The sequence below is a fragment of the Aquila chrysaetos genome, chromosome 5, assembly GCF_900496995.4.
Source record: "Aquila chrysaetos chrysaetos chromosome 5, bAquChr1.4, whole genome shotgun sequence".
Lineage (NCBI taxonomy): Eukaryota > Metazoa > Chordata > Aves > Accipitriformes > Accipitridae > Aquila > Aquila chrysaetos.
Window position 1 is genome coordinate 40,388,266 of NC_044008.1, and position 21,389 is coordinate 40,409,654.

At 59.1% G+C, this 21,389-nt stretch overlaps 1 protein-coding gene across 2 annotated transcripts in view; it reads left to right on the forward strand.

Moving 5' to 3' along the window:
* The window catches only part of LINGO1 (leucine rich repeat and Ig domain containing 1), a 71,703-nt gene that overhangs the window by 37,909 nt on the left and 12,405 nt on the right, over positions 1 to 21,389 (forward strand). The window contains exon 1 of one of the 2 annotated variants that reach the window (XM_030014126.1): positions 14,491 to 14,844. The exons of the other annotated variant lie outside the window; for it this stretch is intronic. Within the exon in view, the coding sequence (XP_029869986.1) occupies positions 14,839 to 14,844 (6 nt within the window). The 5' untranslated portion in view covers positions 14,491 to 14,838. Of the gene's footprint in view, positions 1 to 14,490; positions 14,845 to 21,389 lie in introns of those variants that run through there. 2 annotated transcript variants of the gene reach the window in all.

The following is a 21,389-nucleotide window of genomic DNA, read 5'->3' on the forward strand; positions in this document are numbered from 1 at the left end:
GATGTGTGTATATCTAACATATGTGCTCTCAACCCACACAACATATGCGGCTCTGAAAGCCGCCGGAGCATGCGCCTTTCTCAACCCCGGCCTGCGTGTCACCCACAGAGCGGAGCGGGGTGATGTGCCAGCCTGCGCCAGCCTCACTGCTCGCCCCGACACGGCATCACCCTCCCTATCCTTCCAGCTGGGATTTTCACCCTGCACAGCACCGGCACGGGCCTGGCTGTGACCATTGTCCCTGCAAAATGCATGCAGTGTGATGGCACCCTCCTGAGCTGCCCACAGTCCTCAAGGTTTGGGCTTTTGTTGGGGAGGACAACGCTTGTGAGGAGCCTTGCAAGGCTCAGTTAGCCCAGTGCAGGTTGGTGCTATGGGATGTACCAGGCTCCCAGTGCTTCTCTGTGGCTCATTCATTAGTTTGTGTGTCTTAATAAATCAGGCTGGCCTTCTGCCAGCAGGCATTAACTCAGGCCGGATTTGCGGGGGAAAAGCACCTTGGGAATGGGAGAGAGATGGTGCCCCGGGAAAGCACGGCTGTGCCCCTGGCACACACAAGACCCCATCCCACAGCTCTTGAGGCTTGTGCTACTCCAGATTCTGGGCCAAAATCACTTGGAGAAGAGGCTTTTGGGTAGCAGTGCTGTCCCTTTCACCCTGGTGTGAGACCCACGTGGCTGCAGGGCATCCCCAGGCCGGTGTCCAGCACCAGCACAAGTGTCCATGGCACTGAAGGTGGCAGTGGGGGAGGCTGGAGTTGCCTGAGCATGGTGCTCCAGGTCTGCAGGGAGAGCGGGCTCTCCGGGGTGCTAGCGGCTGTACAACACTCAAATCCCACAGCAGTCAGAGATGCAGCCTGAGCCTTTTGCCCATCTCTAGAAAGGGCGTCGTGTCTCCCAGCTTCTTCTCTTCTCCGGTCTGGGTACAGACATCAGACAGCCGAGCGCGGCCCTGTCGCTGTAATGCAGATAGCAGTAGCATGGCCAATCACAGTTAAGCAACATGATTCAACTTTGTAATTTCCAGCCGTAGCATATTCAGAAATAGTCTGGAGGAGCAGATCTGACAGAGGCATGCATCTGCGGGAGCTGCGGGGATGGGGAGGCAGAGCGCGCGCAGCTCATAAGTTGGTCTCTTGGCTGGCCGTGAGCTGAGCACGTCCTGCAAAAGAGCAAGAAGCAAAGCAGGGAGGGGAGGAAAGGGCAGGTCTAGGGAAATTTCAGGTGCACAGCTGAGGAAGAGCCTTTCCTTAAGAGAGCTGTTGGTGTTGATGACATTAGTAGTGTCACTGATGGAGAAATTCAATCACTTCCAATGAGGGAAAAATAATTGTCTTTCGAGGTACGGTAGGTTGTTGTCATCTTCCTATGACACACTCCATCAACTTTCAATTTCTAGCACAAAAGCCCTTCGTTCTCGCTCGGGCCTCTCTAATCTGTTGCGGTGAGCACTCGTGACAGTTGTGGCATGGGCTGGCTGAGTCTGGGAACAGAAACACCTAAATTGTACCAAAGTGCGAGCATCACCCAGACCCCCCTGGGGTAGGGAGGGTGCCAGAGGGGGGAAACCAGCTCGGGTCAGCGGTCGGTGAAATATCTCATCTCCCTGAGCGCCAGCTTCTGTCAAGTAAGGAAAACAGTATGGTGAGGGGCTCACATAGCTTGGGTTGGAGGGGTGTGGGGTGACTCCCGGCACTGGCGTCCCAGGCAGGCTGGGCACGGCGAGGCTCAAGCCCTCTGGGGCTGGAGGATGCAGGTTTGGCTCCATCATCCCCTCCAGGATGGGTGGTGGTAGGGAGCGAGGGCAGCAGAGAGGAGAGGAAGGGCAGAAGTGCACAGCCGTGACTCAGAGCAGAGGTGTGCATGCAGGAGAGCCAGAGCTCGGCACAAAACGCTTCCCTGCCACTGGGTGAAATAAGAGGTGATTAGCAACTTATCCCGGCATCCCAGCCTTCTCCTCAGGCGTTTAAAGAGGAAATATATATTTAAAAATACTGCTCTAACAGAGAGAGGTAATGATGTGTTTCGAGGCAGAGATGGTATCATTCATAAAGCCTGTGCTGCTTAATTACATCAGCACCATTTAGGAGAGGAATGATTTCCCAGTGAGTTTCTGGTTTGTTTTCCCTCCGTCCCGCTGTATCTTACCACGGCTCCAGCTGTTTGTCAGGCTCTTTGGTATCTCTGTCTCCAGCCACAGCTTGAGGCTGGCTGCCAGCCCCGGGGACTGGCGGACTGTCACTGTCACCAAGTGCCAGCCGCTCAGAGAGGCCCCAGAGGCTCAGGGTAGGCAGCACCATGGCACTGAGGTGATGCTATCTACACCCAGTATTCCCACGGTCTGGGGAAGATCTGCTGCCATGCGAGGTGAAGGACACCGTCTCCGTTAGGCACATAGCTGTACTGCCCTTCCTGGGGGCTCCGTGGGGACCCCAGTATTTTTCTAGCAGGCTCTTCCCTGATACTCCGCTGTCCTTGCGCAGACTCGCCCCCGCGCCTGCCGCCCGCTCCTCTGCCCTCTGGCCCCGCAAACCGGGGCTCTTCCTTCCAGAGGACAAGAGCATTTCACGCTGCTTTTAACCAGCCTTACCTCGTGGTGCTTTCCTTTCGCCTGTCAGATCTAGCCTGACGTTATTTGGGTAGGAGCAGAGGGGTGGGAGTTTAGAGAGGCAAAATGGTGCTTTTTTTCTCTTGCATTCATAAGACATTTCAAGTGACACACACAGACAATAATGTATCACTCAGCCTGACTACAGCTTGAATGGTTTAAAAATACGCTCCTGAACTTTCCACCCCTATTCATGCACAGGCACCATCCCTTTGGGGTCTGCACTTTGGCAAGAACAAGCAAGGAGTTAAGCAGCTCAGCAAGGCAAGCTATTTATGGATGTTGCAAGCTCCCTGCTCTTCTCCGATACCCCATTCAATCCTTTAATTATCTGCAGTTGTTTCATGCTGTGTCTCACCGCATGCTCTCTGGGGGAAACCGCTGGGGCTTTGCCAGTTGATGGGGAGGGGGGCGGGAAGGGGGAAGGCTCTGCCACACGCGCCAACACAGCCCAGGAAAATAATGAACGCTGTGACGTTGCTTATCTGTGGGCTGTAAGGGCTGGGGGGAGACCAGGGCATGGCCATGGGGCCTTCTGGGACAAGGAAGCAAGAGCTTATCGGAACGACACCCCCAGTGGGAGTTGCCTGCGGGGAGGAGGACGTAGCAACAGAAGGTGGGAAGAGACTTCCCACATCCCTGGGTTCAGTCCCCTGCGTCCCCAAGCCCTCCCTGTGAAATGGAGGCCAGAAGCTGCGAAGTGTAACATGTGAGAGGGAAGAAGGCAGGAGGGACCGCAAGGCTTGCCAGCCTCTGACGTTGCTGCCCTCCAGACAGCACTGTTTCTCTACAACACTGCCAGTTTTGGAGAAGAGAGCGGCTGTTGCCAGGACTCTGCACCTCTTGTTGTTCCCCTGGCAAGCCCGCCCAGCTGCAGACTTGCTCCAGGGTAACATGAAAGCTACCCCTTCCACCTCCCTAAACCCCCTGTGAAGATGCTGCTCCAGCATCATAAGAATTACGGTTAATCCACTAATATATCTTTGAGTAAGTCGACCAAACAAGAAATGAGACGAGAATAATCTCCAGCGCCTGGAGCTGCGTAGCTGTTAATGAAACCAGCTCTTTGAGCATCCTCCATACAACAGCCTGCACCCCACCTCCCTGGGCATTTTACACTCCTGAGACCCCTCTCAGCACCTTTTATAGCCCTTATGAGTTGTGACAAGATGGTCTGGGGGAGGCTGGTCAGGATCAGTGCCCTGTGTCCCCTCCAAGCTGCAGGGAAAATGGGCACTGGGAGGGTTGGAGGGGACAAACGCACCCCTACCCACCCAGAGGCCGACCAGCAGCCAGGCCAGGGGACCATCCCTTGGAGATCTTTGTAGATCCATTTGAGCATAGGGTCCGATACCCCCCAAGGCTGGCATCTGCAGCCAGTGCTGTCGGACTGGTAAGAGCTGGGGGCAGCTGCTGGTTACACCGGTCTCAGATAAGGTGTTCACGGGAACTGGAGATTCCCAGATTTGGATTTTTATATGGGTCTAGTACCAGACGTGGGGCTGTTATCTTCCCTACCTATATCTACCTGTGTCTCTCCTTCTTCCTCCAATCCACTGCCTTGCACTTTCTTTCTGGCTTGTCCTGACCAGGACCAGTGATCCTGGGAGACTCCTGGGTCCCTCTTCCCATGCAAGCTCTGGCCCAGCTCTGTGCAGAGATGGCAGGGAGGGCAGGAACGGCTTCTGGGCTCCTCACCTCCTCCTTACGCTCTCCCCAAGCTGGGCCAAGGGGCCATCTGCCCTGGGGGTACCCCACACATTGCACCCCTGGGAACGGCGCACAGACCCAAGAGCTTTTACAGACACGCACACGTCCACGTGGCTGAATTACCTGGCCTGTGCCTCTCCTGGCATCTGGGCTCTTCCAGCCATCCGCCGTGCTCCCAGCCTGCTCTGAAGCCCATCAGCAGGGCAGGGAGGCCACGGCCAAGCCCCTGCATGGTCCCAACAGGCAGTGCAGGCAGCGCACCTCCACCTCTATCTGCCACAGCAGCTGGAGACACGGGCAGCCCCTGCACGACACACCGGGGCTTGGGGAGCAAGCCCGCGTGCCTCTGTCTGCTCCGTCTTGTGGGGAGTGGGGCCGAGCTGCCGGTGCCCCTCCAGCTGCTCAGGCTGCGCAGGAGCTTTGTGGGACTGTGCAAATTCAGAGGAAATGTCTCTGTGTTTAAAGTGCTCTTTCAGGTGGAGACATTGCTTTTTAAAAATGGCTGGGTACTGCAAATGTCAGGGGGTTTTGCCCGAATAATCATAGCAAGATGTGGGGGGGTTCTCCCCTCCCTCTCTCTGCTTTCTTCATGGCATCTGTGCTCTCATTCAGCTCTGGACAGCCCTGGGTAAAGGCAGGGCCCCGGCAGCCCCTGCATGTGGAGGGTTAGATGCTGGAAGGGCCCCTCTGTACGGACCCCGTGCAGCAGGAGTTTGGGGCTCAGCCCCCAGGAGAGCAGGGAGTCCCTTCCCCTGGAAGCCCAACTCTGGTGGGTGCTGATGGGGCACCGGGGCCCATTGCCACGAAGCCCCCTCCAGCCCCTGTGGGGACCTGGCTGCAGAGTGGGGAGCGCTGCCAGAAGCCGGAGGCTCCCCCTCCTTCCCCAGCTCCACTCTGCATGAGTTTGCTGTATTCTCACCTGATCAGCGGATTTGAAATACAGCCTTTGGCTCTGAGACCCAAAATAGATGTTAGGTTGTCTTTACTCCGCTGGAGGCTCCTTAGTATGTAAATCCCTCCCCAACACAGTAGGTGCAGCACCGTGCTTTCCAAGGGGATGGCACCGTCGGGATCCCGGCTTTACGGGAGATCCCTGCTCCGGCTCGAGATCGGCGGTGTCCCGCTGAGCACAGCTCCCCTACGCCAGTGCTTGCCCCTGTGATAGGCATGGAGGGGGCCCGTGCAGCAGCGTCAGACACGGTGCTTTGCTGGGGGGAGCAGCATCCCTCTCCACCACCCCCCTGCCTTCCTCCCCCTGCGCTCCATGGGGCCCAGTAGGTTTCCAGGGAGGCATCGGGGCCAGCGGGCAGTGACATTTGTTTTGTCACTTACACTGTCATCGCCAAAAAACCCGAAAAATAGCTGCCTCTAGGGGAGAGCTGGGCCCTGTGACATTCACTTCATCTTACAGCAACTAATGCATCCGGCAGCATCCCCAGAAACTGTGCGCTCTGCCGGGATAAACGAGCTCCGTGCTGCCGGCAAAGCTGTGGCGGCAGAGCTGCCTCCCAGGCCATCCCAGTGCTGGTGGGCCACCGTGCTGAGGACCAACTGGGCACAGGGCAGGACCTCTCCCGCGGGTCAGGGACGCCCCATGCTATAACAGCCACCTGCCCTCCACAAAACGTCAGCTCTGCAGAGAGCAGGGAGTAGGTGTTCATTAAGTGACACTAATTGCGTGATACTTTTGAAGTGTTTCCTACCTTGTAAAGATTGAGTCAAAAACCAGCGCCCTGAGGAACCACCCCTATTAAACTGATGTTCATTAGAGCTGACTTTGCGCTACCTCATTAGGCTTCTGTAATTGAAGGAGTTAATTCATTATCAATAGTTTCAGTTCTCTCTTCCCATGCCCGCAAGGCCCTGCTGGGTCTTCTTCAGGGTCCATCATTCATCATGTGGCTCAAACATGCCTTGCTGCTGGCAGTTGCGGACCGAAGCGGCTTGTGTTGCTCCGTGCATCCCCATCCCTGTGCCGTGCCGTGGCTGTTGGGATGCCAGCGCTGCCGGCTTCACTGCAGCAACGTTTTCCGTGTGGGTCCTTTGCGTTGCAGCATATTCACCCTGATTTGGCGCTAGCTGCTCTAAACTCTGTTTAAAATACTTTTGATGGCTCCCCTTTCCGTATCTGTTTTTCAATCCCTATGTATTATATTTGGAGAGGGTGCGTGTGGGGGTTCATCTCTTCAGTGACTCTCTCATGGGTGTGAAAGCGGAGCCTCCGAACCAGCTGCTTCCCGAGCGCAGGCTTGCTCTGCCTTGACGGCGTGCGTTCGCTACACCCTGTCCCACAGCGCAGGGGTGGGGGGCACAGCCTGCGCGGGGGGGGGCCTGGCCGGCCGGCGGAGGCTGCGTGGGCGTGCTTGCACGCTGGTTTTCCTGCGTGCGGGTGCTCTGGCTGACTCCCTCGCACAGACGCATGCTGCCTGACTCAGTCACACGTCTGCTGTTTTTAGAGACGGCCTCCTAACACCCTGCCTCACTCAGCAAAAAATCAGGGAGATGCTGTGCTTCCCCCTGCCAGCCTGAAACCAAATCTCCTGCGCTCAGGAGCAGCCCTCAGGCTTAGCACCCTGGCCCTGGTCTGCTGGAAACAGGACAGACGTGGCTATTTTGGCGAGAGGAACCCCCGGGCAGGGACACCTCTGTGCTCAGCCGTCCTGCCGTGGAGATCTCTGCCCCCTGCCCCGTCCTGCCACCTTTCATTCCTGCCCTTCCCCTGGGAGCAGAGCGCCCAGAGCATCCCTGGGTACCCCCAGGAGCAAACGCCCCATTCCTGTGTCCCAGCAGAGGACCACAGGTGACGTGAAGATGGCGATGCTGCAGCGGATGAGCTGGGGATCCTCTCCCCCCCTCCATCCTCGCCCCCTCCCCAGCCTCCACTGAGGGCACAAACAGGTCTCAGAAAGCCAGAGGATAGGGGTGCCACAGGCCACTTCCCTGCAGCCAGTGCTTCCGATTTTCCCTGGGACTTCAGGTTTTTAGGCAAATGCCACTGCTCTGCCCCAGCTCAGGGTCTGTGCTGCATCGCGGATGACAGCAGAGACAGCAAGAGGGGAGACAGACAAGGCAAGAGGAAACTTGCTCCCCACCTTCGTTAGTTTTAACTAACGAGCTGTTTATAGGAGCGACATGACACCTGCTTTCCTCTTTATAAATTCAATAATTTATGAAAGGTATTAAAGGCAAAACAGCCTCCCGGATAAAGCCTGTGATGCGTGCACTCTGGGTATTAGCCAAACGGGACAATGAGCTACACTTGAATAACACACGAAGATATTTACCCTCTCCCTCTATAAATTATTAAGGGGCTTTTTGCACATAATTACACGAGCTTTTATGTTTCTCACTCCCTGCTTTTAATCCTTTTTGGAAAGGCGCCAGTCACTTATGACAGGAGCTGAGCAAACAGCAAATATTACAGCTGGTTTTAGGGTCGCTGCAGATGAAGGAGTTGCAGGAGAGGGCACCGGTGTGAGCCCACCCCGCTCAGCACGCAGTGAGGCCGGGGCTCTCCCCGCACGCCGCTGCAGGGGAGGGAAATCAAAAGGAGCGAGCCATAGGGGACCAGGCCAGGGTTTGGCTTCGGTGCGAGGTGCTCTTCCTCCTCAGCGTGGGTTCACGGAGGTGGCCGTGGGAAAGTGCAAAGCAGGCTCCAGGGTTTTAATTGCTCTCCAACTGTGCATGTAAATCAATGATATGCAGATGTAATTGGGCGTGCAAATGTCACTAGGAGGCTGTTTACATGTGCAGTGTACATTAGGGGAGCGTGTATGTGTGCAAAGAAACACTAAGGATATTAGTAATAATTACACTTCCGAGGGTGTCCGGGTGCTGGGTCTGCTGCCTCCACTTCTCCAGCTCTGGCCTTCGGGGGGCAGAGCTCCTTCCTCACCCTGCCCCATGCCAGATCTCCCCTTCCCCAGCCGACACGTGTTTGCTCCCCGGTCTCTGCCCGGTCTCCAGCGCAGCTCAGCTCCCTCCCCTGCTCCCCAGCATCGCCTTTCCCTGCGCCACTTGCCAGGCTGGCTGCAGCCCCAGCTGAGGCATGCCCATCTCTCTGCCTGGCACACCAGGCAGGGCCCAAACCGCTTTTAAACATTAAGGTGAGGAGCCCATTTCATCTCATCCAGGGACGCTGACCCCTTTCCGTTAGTTGCCAAGCATTTGTGAGTCAGCCCCAGCGGGACGTCTCCCACACCACCTTCCCGTCCTCCTTGTCCAACACAGCCTTTTCTTTTTCTGCGTGGGCATTTGACACGACTCTTATGTCCTCCACACTCACTGCAGTCTCCAGGCCCTCTCTCCTTTGTGCAAAGATCTTTAATCATTGCTCTTTGTCCCATTGTGCGGCTCCTATTCTTACGCCAAGCTGTTAAAAAGCTGTCACTGTCATAACTTCCTTGTCCCAGAAATTATCTTTCATCTCCTGGATGTGGGCTACAATAGACACTGAGATGCTTGATATTATTAATACCTTCTGTATATGTGTCAATGAGCTTAAGAATTTAATGGAGCCTTTTCCCGCAGCCCTTCACGCAGCGTGTTTGGGCTGCTTGACAGAGCAGTCAAGCTATCAGGCAATTGAGTCAGGTTGACGTTAGGACATGTGGCCTCTCTCCGCAGCAGAGCATTTCGTAGCAAGGCCTAATTTCCACACCCTGAGCTCGAACAGGACAGGGTGGTGGCAGTTCCTGGCAGATACCTGGGGGAGCTGAGCTGGGGCAACGTGCACATGCTTGAAGGGGGCTACAGAAAGGCTTTTTTCTCTTCTTTCTTCCTGTTCTCTGGAGCATCATGGAGGTCGTGTCATGATTTGAGAGAGGAAAGGCATAAGCACAGCATCTCCTACCTCTCACCTCACTTCAGTTGAGCAGAGATGCCTGGAGATGGGCTTGGCCACACATCTGCTGCTGGAGGGGCTGCAGCCTCCCAGCAAGCGAGGCTGTGGATGAGGACAACGGTGGAATCACCCTCGATGGCCTGCACAGCCTGAGCCCGTGTCAACGGTGACGTTGCATGGCTCCTGCCACAGCTGTCCCAAGTGGGCGGCTGGTGGTCAAAGGATTTTTGGTACATTGCCTCCTTCTGCTCCAAATCAATCAGCTGACCAGGGCAAGGAGCAGTACAAGACAGTACAGAGAGAAACCATTATGATAATACTTGATAACGATCCTCAATTTCACCCAGGAGCAGCCGTACAATGCAGAATTTGGACTCCCTCCAGCTGATAATGAGAAGCCACTGGACTGACTCAGCCTGCTGTGAGGAGGCATCAGTACACATCCAGATGGCCGTGGGGACGGGGGAGCAGGAATATCCTGCATTGCCCCTTCATCCCACTCCCCCCACACACACCCTGAAATGTCACCACCTCCAAGGAAGAAAGCACGCGCTATCCGAGAGCACGTTCGTCCCCTGACTGCATCCGCAGGGGTCGGGTGCTCTCAGCCGTTCTCAGGAACAGGTCCTGCTGCCTGCAGAGCTGCAGCCCCGAGGTGGGCAGAGGAGGTCTCTGTGCAAGTGTTGCGCAAGGCAAACGCAAAGACATCTGGGTCGCCTTTCCATCCCTGTCCCAAGCAGCCAGGAGGTTGCGGCTGCCTTCTCCAGGGACTGGTTAGTACTGGGCAGGATCAAGGAGCCAGTTGCCGGCCGAGCCCAGGGGAAATGCAAGGCACCTTCCTCTCCGGGTGCGCAGGGGCAGAGCGGGTGCAGACCCTCCCTCTGTCCTTGCTGACAAAGGGAGGAGGCTGGAGGGGCAGACAGCCGATCTGGCGTTCCCAGAGCTGGTGCTGGCAGTACTTCAAGGTGTGGTACATCTTATCTCAGCCTGGCATTTGCACGTACTTTCTCAGCTCAGCTTGTTACGACAAAAGTGTGAAAATCTGAAAGAAAAGGAACTATAATAATAATGGGAGTAATTAAAATCCGTCTCCCTCCTGCCAGCTCAGCCCTTTCTGGACCTTTTGTGGGATTCCTGGACACGTGCACTGAAACGGAGAGAGATGAGCATGTCCCAGCTAGCCCCGTTGAGGGGCAGGTCCGCTCCCCGCTGCCCGGGCGGGAGGCTGGGTCCCTCGTGCAGTGTGCAGGTGCCGCCTCTCCAGGAGGGAGCTCGGAGCAGGGATAAACTCCTGCCTCCTGCCAACAGAAGGGAACCATCTGCCACAGTCCGTTATCGTCTGAGGATGGCAGTGGCAAAGAGCTGGAGCATCTGTCTGAGGGATGAGCCCCACAGATGGACACCCAAATGTTCTTGCCACTCCCTGCAGGTTTTAAAGGGGAAAATGTTCCATGAGGGCTTGTGAGCAGAGCTGCTCTCTGCGGTGTCCTCCGCAGCTTGGGGCTGTACAGAGGACAGGATAGTCACACCTGGAGGCCCGGGATGCCCCTTGTTTTGAGTCACTCCGTGCTGCAAGGAGGTTGACCCAGCTGAGTGGGTCTTTGTGGCCTCCCACAACAGCTGGAGTTGGTATCCACAGGTGGGGGAGGCCAGTAAAGGTGATGTGAGAGGGAAAAAAAAGTATGTTTACCGCAAAGCTGGCAGCTGCAAATAGATACAGGCTGTTAGTGGGGACAGGAGAGGACAGTACTTCCAGTAAGGTTTGGTTGCATACTTCTGGCTGTCCCCAGTGCTCTGTCACCCATGCTACACCTCGGGAACCTTAACAGTAAGCTCACCCTTACCTTAACTCTGAATATCCCTCTACAAAAGCAGTCCTTTGCCAGGAATGGTAGCACCCAGTTATCCTGTTCTTCTTCCTAATGTCCCATTGATGCCCTTCTCCCAGGTAATGTTATAAACTTACCCCCTCTGAGCTGCATCGCTGCTCTTCTTCAAGCAGGACCTTCCTATCAAGCATGTGTTAAGGGTGGGCTGCGTTACCGTCTGCGTGCGGGATGGTCTCAGCCCTCACGGTAGTTGTTCGTCCGTGGTAGCAAGAAGCTGGCCAGCGGTGGCCCGTGAAGAGCTGGGAACAACCTGACAGTCCCAGGTAGATCTGGGCCTCTGGTGCTGTGTGGGGTGAGCCGCGCCGCTCGCTGGTCCCTGGGGGAAAGCACCTTGGCCTTGCTCATGGGCAGCCGTCCAGATCTCTCACTCCAGTCCCGGGAGCTCACTGCTGCACCAGGGCTGCATGACGGTAACATTTTAGGGCGAAGAGGCCACAGAGGATCTGCCAGCACAGAGCTTACGATGATAGGTCGGTAAATGCAGAAACGTGGGAGCCTTTGGGGCTTCTGAGCAGGGGCCAGTGCAGTTCCTCCTGCAGAGATCAAGGGGGTTTATTGCTGCTAGGATCTGCCTTTGTCCAAGGCGTCTTTGGGGCTGTTGGGGTAAGGAAGTGTTGCCCATGAGGTGGGGTGAGAGTTACCCCTCTGCATTTGGAGGAAGGGAAAAGCCCAAAGGGCAGCGCTGCTCCTCGGGGAGATTAGGCGTCCTGGCTCCTCTTAAACTCCGGCGCCATCGATAAAGGCCTTCGTGCTCCTGCACCCAGCTAGGAGAGCGGTTATTAAGTGATGCTTTCTTTTCACCGTGCTCTCCATCTTCCTTATCGTCTCACCCCGCTGCTGGCCAAAACGCCCCACTGTAGCCGGCAGAGCAAACCAGGGCTCTGCTCCGCCGCCACGCCTGGCACATCCGTGCTGCCCTCGCCTCTCCTGCTGCGCCGCTCCCTCTGCCCGCCCAAGTCAGAAATCATGCACAGAGCTTACTGAAAAGGCAGGTTTTGCACGGGACTTTTCTATAGGAGAGGTGTGCATGGATGCCATCTTAGCCCAAAAGCTCACCTCTGCTTCTGCACACCAAGTCCCCCGTCCTCTGCCGCTCACCACGCTGCCAGGGTGGGGATAGCCGTCGGAGCCGAGGTGGGAAAGACGGTCTTGGAAGGCCCCCTGCTTCCAGGCAGCGTATAGCATCACTCTCGCAGGGCCACCAGTGCTGCTTGCATGGCGTATTTGCTGAATCTTTGCGGAAGAGCTGAGGTGAAATTTCCCCCTCTCACACCAGACAATGCCAGGAATTATTCTGGAGTGTTATTGAATACACGGTGCCCTGCACTTTAGCGGAGCTTTAACCGTGGTGGGGGGAAGCATTAAAAATGGCATTCAGAGCTCTTAGCCTGTCTTTTGTCCTCTGTTTGTTTTTTCTGGCCACATTCAGATTGCCAGCTTTGTCTGTGTTTGTGAAGTGCTATTAACATCGATGGCATCGCTGAAATAGCCATAATAATAAGAAGCATCGATCTGCGCTGAGTAAAGGTCTGAGGACCACTGAGAGGGGCCAGGCTGAATTTCCTCGGTGTCAGGAGCAGAGCACACGTGCACGCACACCCGCGCTCTCACCCTCCCGTGTTTCTTGCCACGAGGGTCCTTTGCTCAAGCCCAGGCAGGGCTGCATGCCTGACAGGCACCCACCCTCCCGGCCGAGCCGGGGTCTGTGCCCACAGGAGGAGAGGCGGCAGCCTAGGAGTGGGCAGGAGCACCGAGCGGGAGCAGGGAGCTGGAGTGATTCAGCCCTCAGCTGGCAAGCTTGCGGTGCCTACCCTTTGTTTATTCCTGCTCCGCTCAGAAGCTCGCGTGTGCTGAGCAGGAGGATAACGAGCTCCGCTGAGGGCTCCGGGGAGGCAGAAGCCTCTGTCGGAGTGCGGAGGGGGGGCTCACACCGCGCTGGGTTTACTCGTAGCCCACCGCAGGGACGTGAGCTCGGGACAGCCACTGGGCTCCCGTGCTCCACGGCAGGCACCCATAGGTGTTTTGGCCCAGCTCCGGCACGCCGCCCGCCGGCCTCCCCGCAGGCTGGGGGGACACCATCGCACGGGAGAGGCCTGGGGCAAGCACGCAGCTCCGCTTTCGCGGGAGGGAGGAAGGGAGGCCAGCCCAGAGGGATGCTCTGCATGGGAATCTCCACCCCTGGGCTTGGTTAAATGGCTGGTGGAGGAAGGCCAAGCCATCGTCTTCCTCAAAAGCTCCCACCGGCTGAAAGAGCCGTCCAAGGGAAGGCTCATGGGACCCAGCGAAAGGACTCCCGCAGAGCCTCCGGCCCCAGCCCGTGCCAACGCGGAGGGCCCTGGTGCAGCTGCCTTGGGTCCGCCTTGGCCCGTGGCCGGCCGCGCTGCGAGGACGGCTGGGTAGAAACAGGACAGAGTGGGAAGCGCCCCAGGAGAGCCCTGCCGAGAGGAAGCAGGAGGGGAAAGTGCACATTAGAAGCAAAGTTTGTGTCCATTACTGCCAGAGAAATCAGCCTCCGCTGGAAGAGCCAGCGCTGGGCAAATCTGCTAATGCTGCTCGATAAATCAGTGACCATTATGGAAGGGGGTGAAGCAGTGGGCAGCGCTCGGGAAGTCGTGCACTTAGTTCTGAATGAGATGCCACCAGCTCAGCATGCGCCGAGCCTCTCAGGAGGCCTTTGGGATCACCAGCTCCCAGATCAGTCCTCAGAGGCATCCCCCCCTGCCTTGTAGCCCTTTTCCTCTCATGTGCCGGCGGGGGGGGGGGGGGGGGGGGGGCAGTGAAAAAAAGAGGAGCAAACCGCTTTGCAGAGGTAGCCGCTGCAGGACGGACCGCTCTGAAATCTCCAGGGTAGCCCGGCATCTTCCCTCAGCAGGCTCAAGCAGGGCTGGGCACTGAAGCACGGGCGACCAGCGGCGCTCCTCCAGCCCGTCCTCTGCGAGCCCCGCCGGAGGAGCGGGACTGCCGGTGCCCCCCCCCCTGCCCCCCCCGCTTCTCTGCAAGGGCTGCCGGGGGCCACCAGCCACCGGTCCCGGCCCCGCTTTGCCGCCGGATCCCGGAGGCAGGCGCTCGGTCTGCGGGTGCCACGGCACCCTCGCCCGTGCGAGGGGGGGACACAGCGGCCCTTCCGCGAAAAGCACCGCTTCCCCCCACCCACCCCGCAGCCCCGGCCCCGGGGGGGGCCCGCACCCCCCCCCCCCCCCAACGGCTCTCGCCTCCCTCCGCCGCGCTGGAGCGGGGGAGGCGGCGGGAGGAGGGGACTGACCGCGGCTGCCGCCGCCGCCGCCGCCGTTCCCGTCCCCCGCGCCGCTCCGCGCACCGCCCCGCGCCCGCCGGCGGCTCCTCCCGGAGGGGAGGCGGGGGGCCGGCGCGGCGGCGGCGGCGGTTCCCGGCCCGGCCCCGCCGCGGCAGACCCGCCCGGCGGCAGCGGGCGTGCGGAACCCGGGCCCTGCCAGCCCGCCCGGTGGGGCGATGCCGCCACCGCCGCCCCGCAGCGGCGCCGCCGCCGCCGCCGCCGGCCGCCCGGCGGACGCGGAGGGGAGGCGACCGGTCACAGCGCGTCCCTAGGGCGGCCCCGGAGCGGCCCCGTGCCCGGCCCGGCCCTCCCCCGGGCTCGGGGCTGGGGTTGGCGGGGGGGGGGGGGGGCGGCTCGGACCCGGGAGCGCCGCCGCCCCTCGTGTTGTCGCTGCGGAGAGGGGGAGCTGCGTTACTGCAGGTGGAGGTTTTGGCGGAGGGGGTGGGGGCCGGGGGAGATGCCATTTCTGACCGAAGGAGATCGCCGGCGAGAATGAGATGCAGGTAAGCGAGACGGGGATGCCGGAGCGGCGCTGGCGGGACCGGCGGTGCGGGGGAGCTGGGGGGCTCCGTGTGTGTGTGTGTGTGTGTCCTCCCCCCCCCCCCCCCCCCGGCCGGAGCCGCGTCGCTGCCCTCGGGCCGGACCCGCGCCGGTGCTCGGGGGGTGCCGGGCCGGGAACTTCGTGCGTGCACCGGCGAGGGCACGGCGGGTGCGGGGATGGGGGGGGGGGGGGGGGTACGTGCCGCCGGTGCCCGCCGGTGCCGGCTTGGCACCGCGCCCCGGGGCGGGGGTCCGGGGAGCGGGGCGGGCACCGCCGGCCGGGGAGGGGAGGGAAGGGACAACGGGGCCGGGGGCTGCCCGCGGCGGGGACGGACGGACGGACGGACGGACGTGTGCCCCGGGCCCTGCCGTCCTCCAGCCCCTCTTGGCGGCGATCCTGCCGCCTCCACCGCCCTGCTCTGCCCGGGCGTCTTCCCTCTGCCGATCTCCTCCCCAGCCCCCCCCCGCGCCTCTCCCCTGCCTTTCCCCGCAGCCCCTCGCCCAGCCCCTGCGGGAAGAGGCAGCTTGCAGCCAGGCGGGGCCGGGCTGCGGGGCTGGGGTCCCGGCCACCCGGGGGGCTGACTCGCCCGGCGGAGGGCTGGGGCTCGGCGGTGCCGAGGCGAGCGCAGAGCTGCATCCTGATGTGGGAGCTCTCCTCCTCCCCCCGGTAGTTAAGCAGATGAGTTAGCCGGTCTGGAGCAGATTACATATTCAGGTAGGGGATGGCCGGGACAGCGCTACCTGCCAGGGCTTGCTGGGGAGCAGGGGGATCGGCCCTCAGGCAGGCAGTGCCCAGCTCCCCAGCCTGCAAGGGTTAATTCGAGAGGAGGAATCGGCCCTCTGCCTGTCCCCGGGGCAGAGACACCAAGGGTTAAATACGGGCAGGGAGAGCTCTCCAGCCCTGAGGGACCAGGCTGGAGGCAGGAGCCATGGGGGGGTAGTTTTTCAGGGTGGGGGCTCACCTCTCCATCACCAGCCCCCCAGCCTGGAGGCAGGTGAGTCGGCGCCGTGGGGGAGTCACTGCCGGACAGGATGATCCCTCAGGCTCCGGGGGGGCTCTGAAGGCACTGAAGGGTCCCCCCACCTGGGCTCAGCTCCACGCACAGGAGCCAGCCCGGAGGTGCTGGGGAGGGTCAGGGTGCCAGCGCGGGCTCAGCCCTCGGTTTGCGTCTGGCAGAAAAAAGAAGGGGTTAATGGTGAAGGGGCTTCGCAGGGCAGCCGGGGTTGGGAGGATGCCCAGGAGCCTGCTGGCTAGAAGGGCTTTGGGAATCCTCCCGGGCAGTGCCATTGCTTGTTGCTCTCTGAATACCGTGTGTAGGTGATCAGATTTTTTCACCTTGCGCCTCGGATGTATAAATAGCCCGAGCGAAGGGTAGAGGCATGGTTCGCTCCAGGTGCCGGAGGAGCCACCTCTGAGAAGAAAGAACTGGGAGTGTTGGTGCTGGGCAGGTGATTTGCACTGGGAGGGAGGGACAGCGGGTGAGCGTGGGCACCGGTGGGATCAGCTCTCCTCGCAGCGGGTCCGTGCTGGTTGGCGAAGCCGAGGCTCTGCTGCCTCTCCCTGCCTGTCGCTAGCCCAGCTACCGCCCGAGCAGTCGCCGCCATCCACGGTCCTTTCCCAGCAAACGCCCTTTCCAGCAAAGCGGCTCGGGACCGGCGTGACAGCCCCACGCTCGCCCCCAGCCCACGCTGTTCTCCAGGGTCTCGGCCCGTGGGGGGGAGCATGGGCCAGAGCAGTTGAGGCATCCCCAGGAGCAGCGGCCCCACTCCGCAGATCTGCTCCTTCTCCCTCCTTCTCCCCTTCCTCTGCAGCACCTAACAGAGCCCAGCTCTGAAATGATAGCCCTTCCACATCCCCATCCCAGTCCTCCCGCCAGCCTTAACCCTCTCCTCGCCGCTCTGCCACTTGCAGCAGCCCTGACCTGACCTTCACGCTTGCCAGAGACAGCCGTGGAGCGGCAGCGTGGCTGTGCCTCCAGCCAGCCCGCTGGCACGGGGGCTGCATGGACCTTACCAGGGCTGCCTGCGCTGCCCAACCCAGCCCCAGCCCAAAGGCAGCGATCCCAGCCCCGCACCAGCGCCACAGCCCAAACCTTTGTTCGACCCCCTTTCCTCCGCGTCCTTCCCCCGGTTCCAAGTGCGCTCCTTGTCCCTCTCCTGGACCTTTCGCAAGTAACACCCCGTGCGTGTCCCAGGTGCCGCGAGCCGAGGGGCAGCCTCACTCTCCCGGTGCATGAAGTCCCGCTCAGCCCTCCAGCCATCCCAGCAGCGTGGGCTGGGGCTCGGTGGGAGGAGAAGTCAGGGCTGGCCGTGCCTTCTCACCTGCTGCTCCTGGCTCCTTCCTGGAGCACGTTGGCTCAGTAGCTTAATACCATGGAGGAGAAGCGGTCTCTGAAGCTCTTAGCCTAGCCAGGCTGGTGAGTAAGGCCGAGACAGAAATGTGTCCCTGGGCTAAAGCCTCCGCGTCTTCCTGCAGACACGCTGGGGCAGTTTTCCCAGTAGCCAGGCCCTTCTGCTCCCTCCCCAGTGCCTGCCGCGCTGGGACAGGGACAGACACTCCCTGGAGGCAGCCGTGTCCCTGGTGGGGGCTTGGCAGGTTACCGGGTAGCAGGAGGGGGCTTCTCCTCCCCTCTCAGCTGCAAGCCCCCAGCCAGCAGCTCGGAGCTGGCAGGGCCGCAGGCAGTGGCACCTGCCTGCACTGGGTGCTCGGGCAGCCCCAGCTTTCCCCGAGGCTCCCACGGGACAGGCAGGAAGCGACTGGAGAAGATAGTGGAGCTGAGTTTACAGCACCTGGGGAAGAGTCAGGTTTTCCAAGCCTTTTTGTGGAGGGATTAATTACAAAACGAATAGTTATACTTCTGTAATACCGTACCGTGCTGCAGTTACTCTACACCTATAACGTAATTACTCTGTGATACCTCTAATTACCACTGTTTCATATCACTGGAAGGTTAACAGCATGACTGAATGACTTATTATTTCTTTAGTTTCCTTCTTAATACAGCCACTGTAATGATGCTGGAGTTTGTACTGTTTGATCTATGTAACAAGTATAAAATCCTTTAACTTGAGGTTTTATTTCATGGGTTGATAAATCACTTTATAATAACTCCACAGTTATAGTGTAATTATAGTGTAATTACGGTTGCTGAATTATAAAGCACAACCGAACCTATTGTGGTTCGATGAGGATTAATATACCCATCATTACCCATGTTGCTTCACGTATGTGGTTGTCACCGGGCAGCGACGGGCCCGGGTGTGTTGGACGGCTGTTGGGTGCGGGCTGCTGTGACAGCTCTCTGGTGACATCTGTGTCACGGCTGGAGGTTGGACCCCATCCCCTCGAGGCAGGGGAGGACGTGTGTGCAATGGGCACGTCTCCGTGAATGTCCTGGTGGAAAACACGACTCCACCAACTCTTTCGCAAAGCTTCGGGTGTGGAAACGGCTGGAGAGACGCTTTTCCACGTCACCTCAGCTGAGCCCTGCCAGTCCTTGGATCCCCCCTTGGCTTGGGGCCCCTTGGGCAGTTTGCTTGGGCTCTGCTGGCGCTGGGGTGGATGTGAGCGGCGCCGTTGGCTCATATTGACTCTCCTTCCATGGTACAGGCTAACGTGAGCTCAGCGTCCCCATACTCACCCTTTATGCTTGACACCGGCCACCGTGGCAGTGCTTCGGAGCCGGCGAGAAGAGGGCACAGCCGGCGGTGCAAATCACGGCACAGCTTGGCGAGGGAGGGTGTTTGCCTGGCTCTCAAACACATTCAATGCACTGAGTCAGCAGCTCTCCTCTATTCTCTGCTAAATCCTGAGAAGTGAAGGGAGCAGGGTTTATCCTAGCATGAGCAGAAATGGCTTTTGGTGGGAAAAGAGCCAGAAGAGCTTGTCAGGTAGCGGGGAAGGCTGGGATGAGAGAGAAGAGGGCTACAAATGCTTCGCTCAAATCAAACAACCCAAGAAAAATAAAGGGAGAAAGCAACTGCAGGCCACGGCCTCAATTTTCTTCCAAGTCAATTTTCCCCCCCCTCTCTCTCTCCATCTGGGGGGAGTAAAATTGGAGCTTGCAGAGGGGAATGGCTGCTTGGAGAGAGGTTTTCATGCCTTTGCTGCGTGTCCCAGCTCCCCGGGACCCTGGCTGCGGACATGTCTTACTAACAGCCAGTTTTGGTGGCTGTTTGAATTTGCAGCCTTTGGGACAGTGTCAGGACATGTGTGGTACAGAGAGGGAGAGGAGCGTCTGAGGACGGGGCTGGCTTGGGGAAGGGGAGAAACAGCAGCCGTGGCCCCCCCAGTGCTTCCCCAGCCCCGGGAGCGCTGTCAGCAGCGCAGCGTGGCCTCTGCCCCTCCTTGGCACGGCGAGCCAGGAGAAAGACAGGTCGCACAAAGGTAGCCGTGTCTGAGCGGGCAGCTCTAATTGTCAGCTTGACCCAGGCAATTGAATAAATGCTGATAAATGCCACAGAGGGCCTCATCACCTCTTTAGCCCGGGCAGGGAGCGTGAGGCTCCCTCCATCCCTGAGAGCAGCGGGTCACGCCGGCAAGACCCAGGTGATTCCCACCTTTCGGGGGCAGCTGACAGACAGCTGTTCTGACTGACAGAACCCATCCAGGCCATGCCAAGGGGACGCACAGAGCGTATTGATGCATTGGCAGCAGCACGGCCATTTGGGGGGGAGCCCTGCCACGAGCCCCACCAGTGGCTCAGTCCTCGCCAACCATCCCTTGCCCTCCGCAGCCCCGTATCCCATCCAAACAGCATCTCCTAACTGAGCATGGGACCAGGCTAGGCAGCAGGGCAGTATCCCTGTCACGGGGGCCGGGGAGCTCGGCTTGGTTTCGCTCATTCTCCTGGTTAAGCACAGAAATGGCTTCTGTTTAACCGTCCCGCATGTTTTCTTCCGTAATTTTTTTCATGTGTCTCTCTAAGTCGGTCAGCCTTTCGGTGCCCACAGCATCCTGCAGTGGACATGTGTCCACACATGGACATGACTCTTCTGGGCTCCAGAGGAGGACCCAGGTGTCCTGGTCAGAGAGGCCGAAGGCTTTGCCCACTGAAGCTTTCATGTCCCTTGTCTGAGGGCTGGGGTCGGTGTCCTGAGCTGGGGACAGTCCTGTGGGTGAGGCGGGAGGGTCCCTGCAGGGAGTGGGGACGGGGGACGAGGTGCAGGACTGGGCTGTGCCTCCCGGGACATGGTTCTTGCGGCCCAACACTGTCCGAGCGATGCTCAAATGGCAAAATACCTGCCGGCAGCCATCAGGCTGGGCTGATCCCCTGCTTTGGAGGACAGACTGGCCACTGCTCCCTGAGGGATGTGCCCATGAGCACCCAGCCCCTGCCCTTGCTGCTGTGGCATCCCCAGGCTGGGCACCCGTGGTGCAGCCCAGCCACTGCCCCCCTGCACAGCCCTCGCTCCCCTGGCAGCCCTTTCCTCCCCGCCACCCCACGTTGCTCTTAGTTATCCCAGTAGGACCCACATTTTTTTTTTTTTTGTCATTTCCATTCCATTTCTTCATCAGAATGCAAAACATTAAATATTGCTCTTGTAATTATGGTTAATTTCATAACCAGCACCTTAATTGGATTGGTCTCTGATGGGGAATTCTCGTAGGAGGGAAAAGCAGAAATATTTTGACGTGATCTATTCTTTCAGCTCTTTGTTTGGATTTGAGATGTCGAGTGTGAAATGGGAAACAACTGATTTAGACCTCAGAGGCAACCTGTGGGTGGCGAGCAAAGTCTGAGCACTCTCGGAGGCTCTTCTTACCCTCCGTGCAGGCAAACCTCTCCCTCCTGTACCTGAACCTGGCCTTTCTCCATCGCCCCTTTGGATTGGGGGCAGTCACTGAGAGCCAAATTGATATGGTCTAACCCAAAATGTGAGCCTGGGGAGCCAGGAGGGCCCATTACGGGCGAGCACTGGCCCGGCAGCTTGCTTCTGCCCCAGCTCCGCTGGCAAGCAACTTGTGCATTGTACCACGGAGCAAGGCACAGCAACGAGGATTAGCTAGAAAATGTAAATGGCAGCTGTAGCCGTGCTTTAAATGGACGTGCACTGTAGGAGCCAGATGAAGGAAAGGAATTAGGGCCACAGCAGCGAGCAGTGTGAAAACCTTCTTGCCTGGCCCATGCTGGCGGAGCAGCCTGGCACAGCTCTGCAAGCTCCCAGTGGGTCCGAGTCTGCCACCAGGACCTCAGGGACGTGAGGGACACCCAGAGGGACACCTAAAGGGGCACCTCTTTTCTGCTGGGAATCGGGCAGGCAAGGGCCTACCGGCATCCCTGAGCCCGGAGAGGGACACCAGCCCCTCTTGTACCCTGGTGAACCAGGTTATTTCAGCACTGCTGCCGAGGGCAGCAAGTGCTGCTGGGGCCCCGGGGGTCCCCCAACGCTCCGCTGGGGCTGTGCCGTGCCGTGGCCGTCCCACGGAGCTGGCGTGCTGCGTATCACGCTGCCGCTTTGGGCTTGAGCTACGATTTGCTCTAGGAAACATGGAATTGTGCTGCCA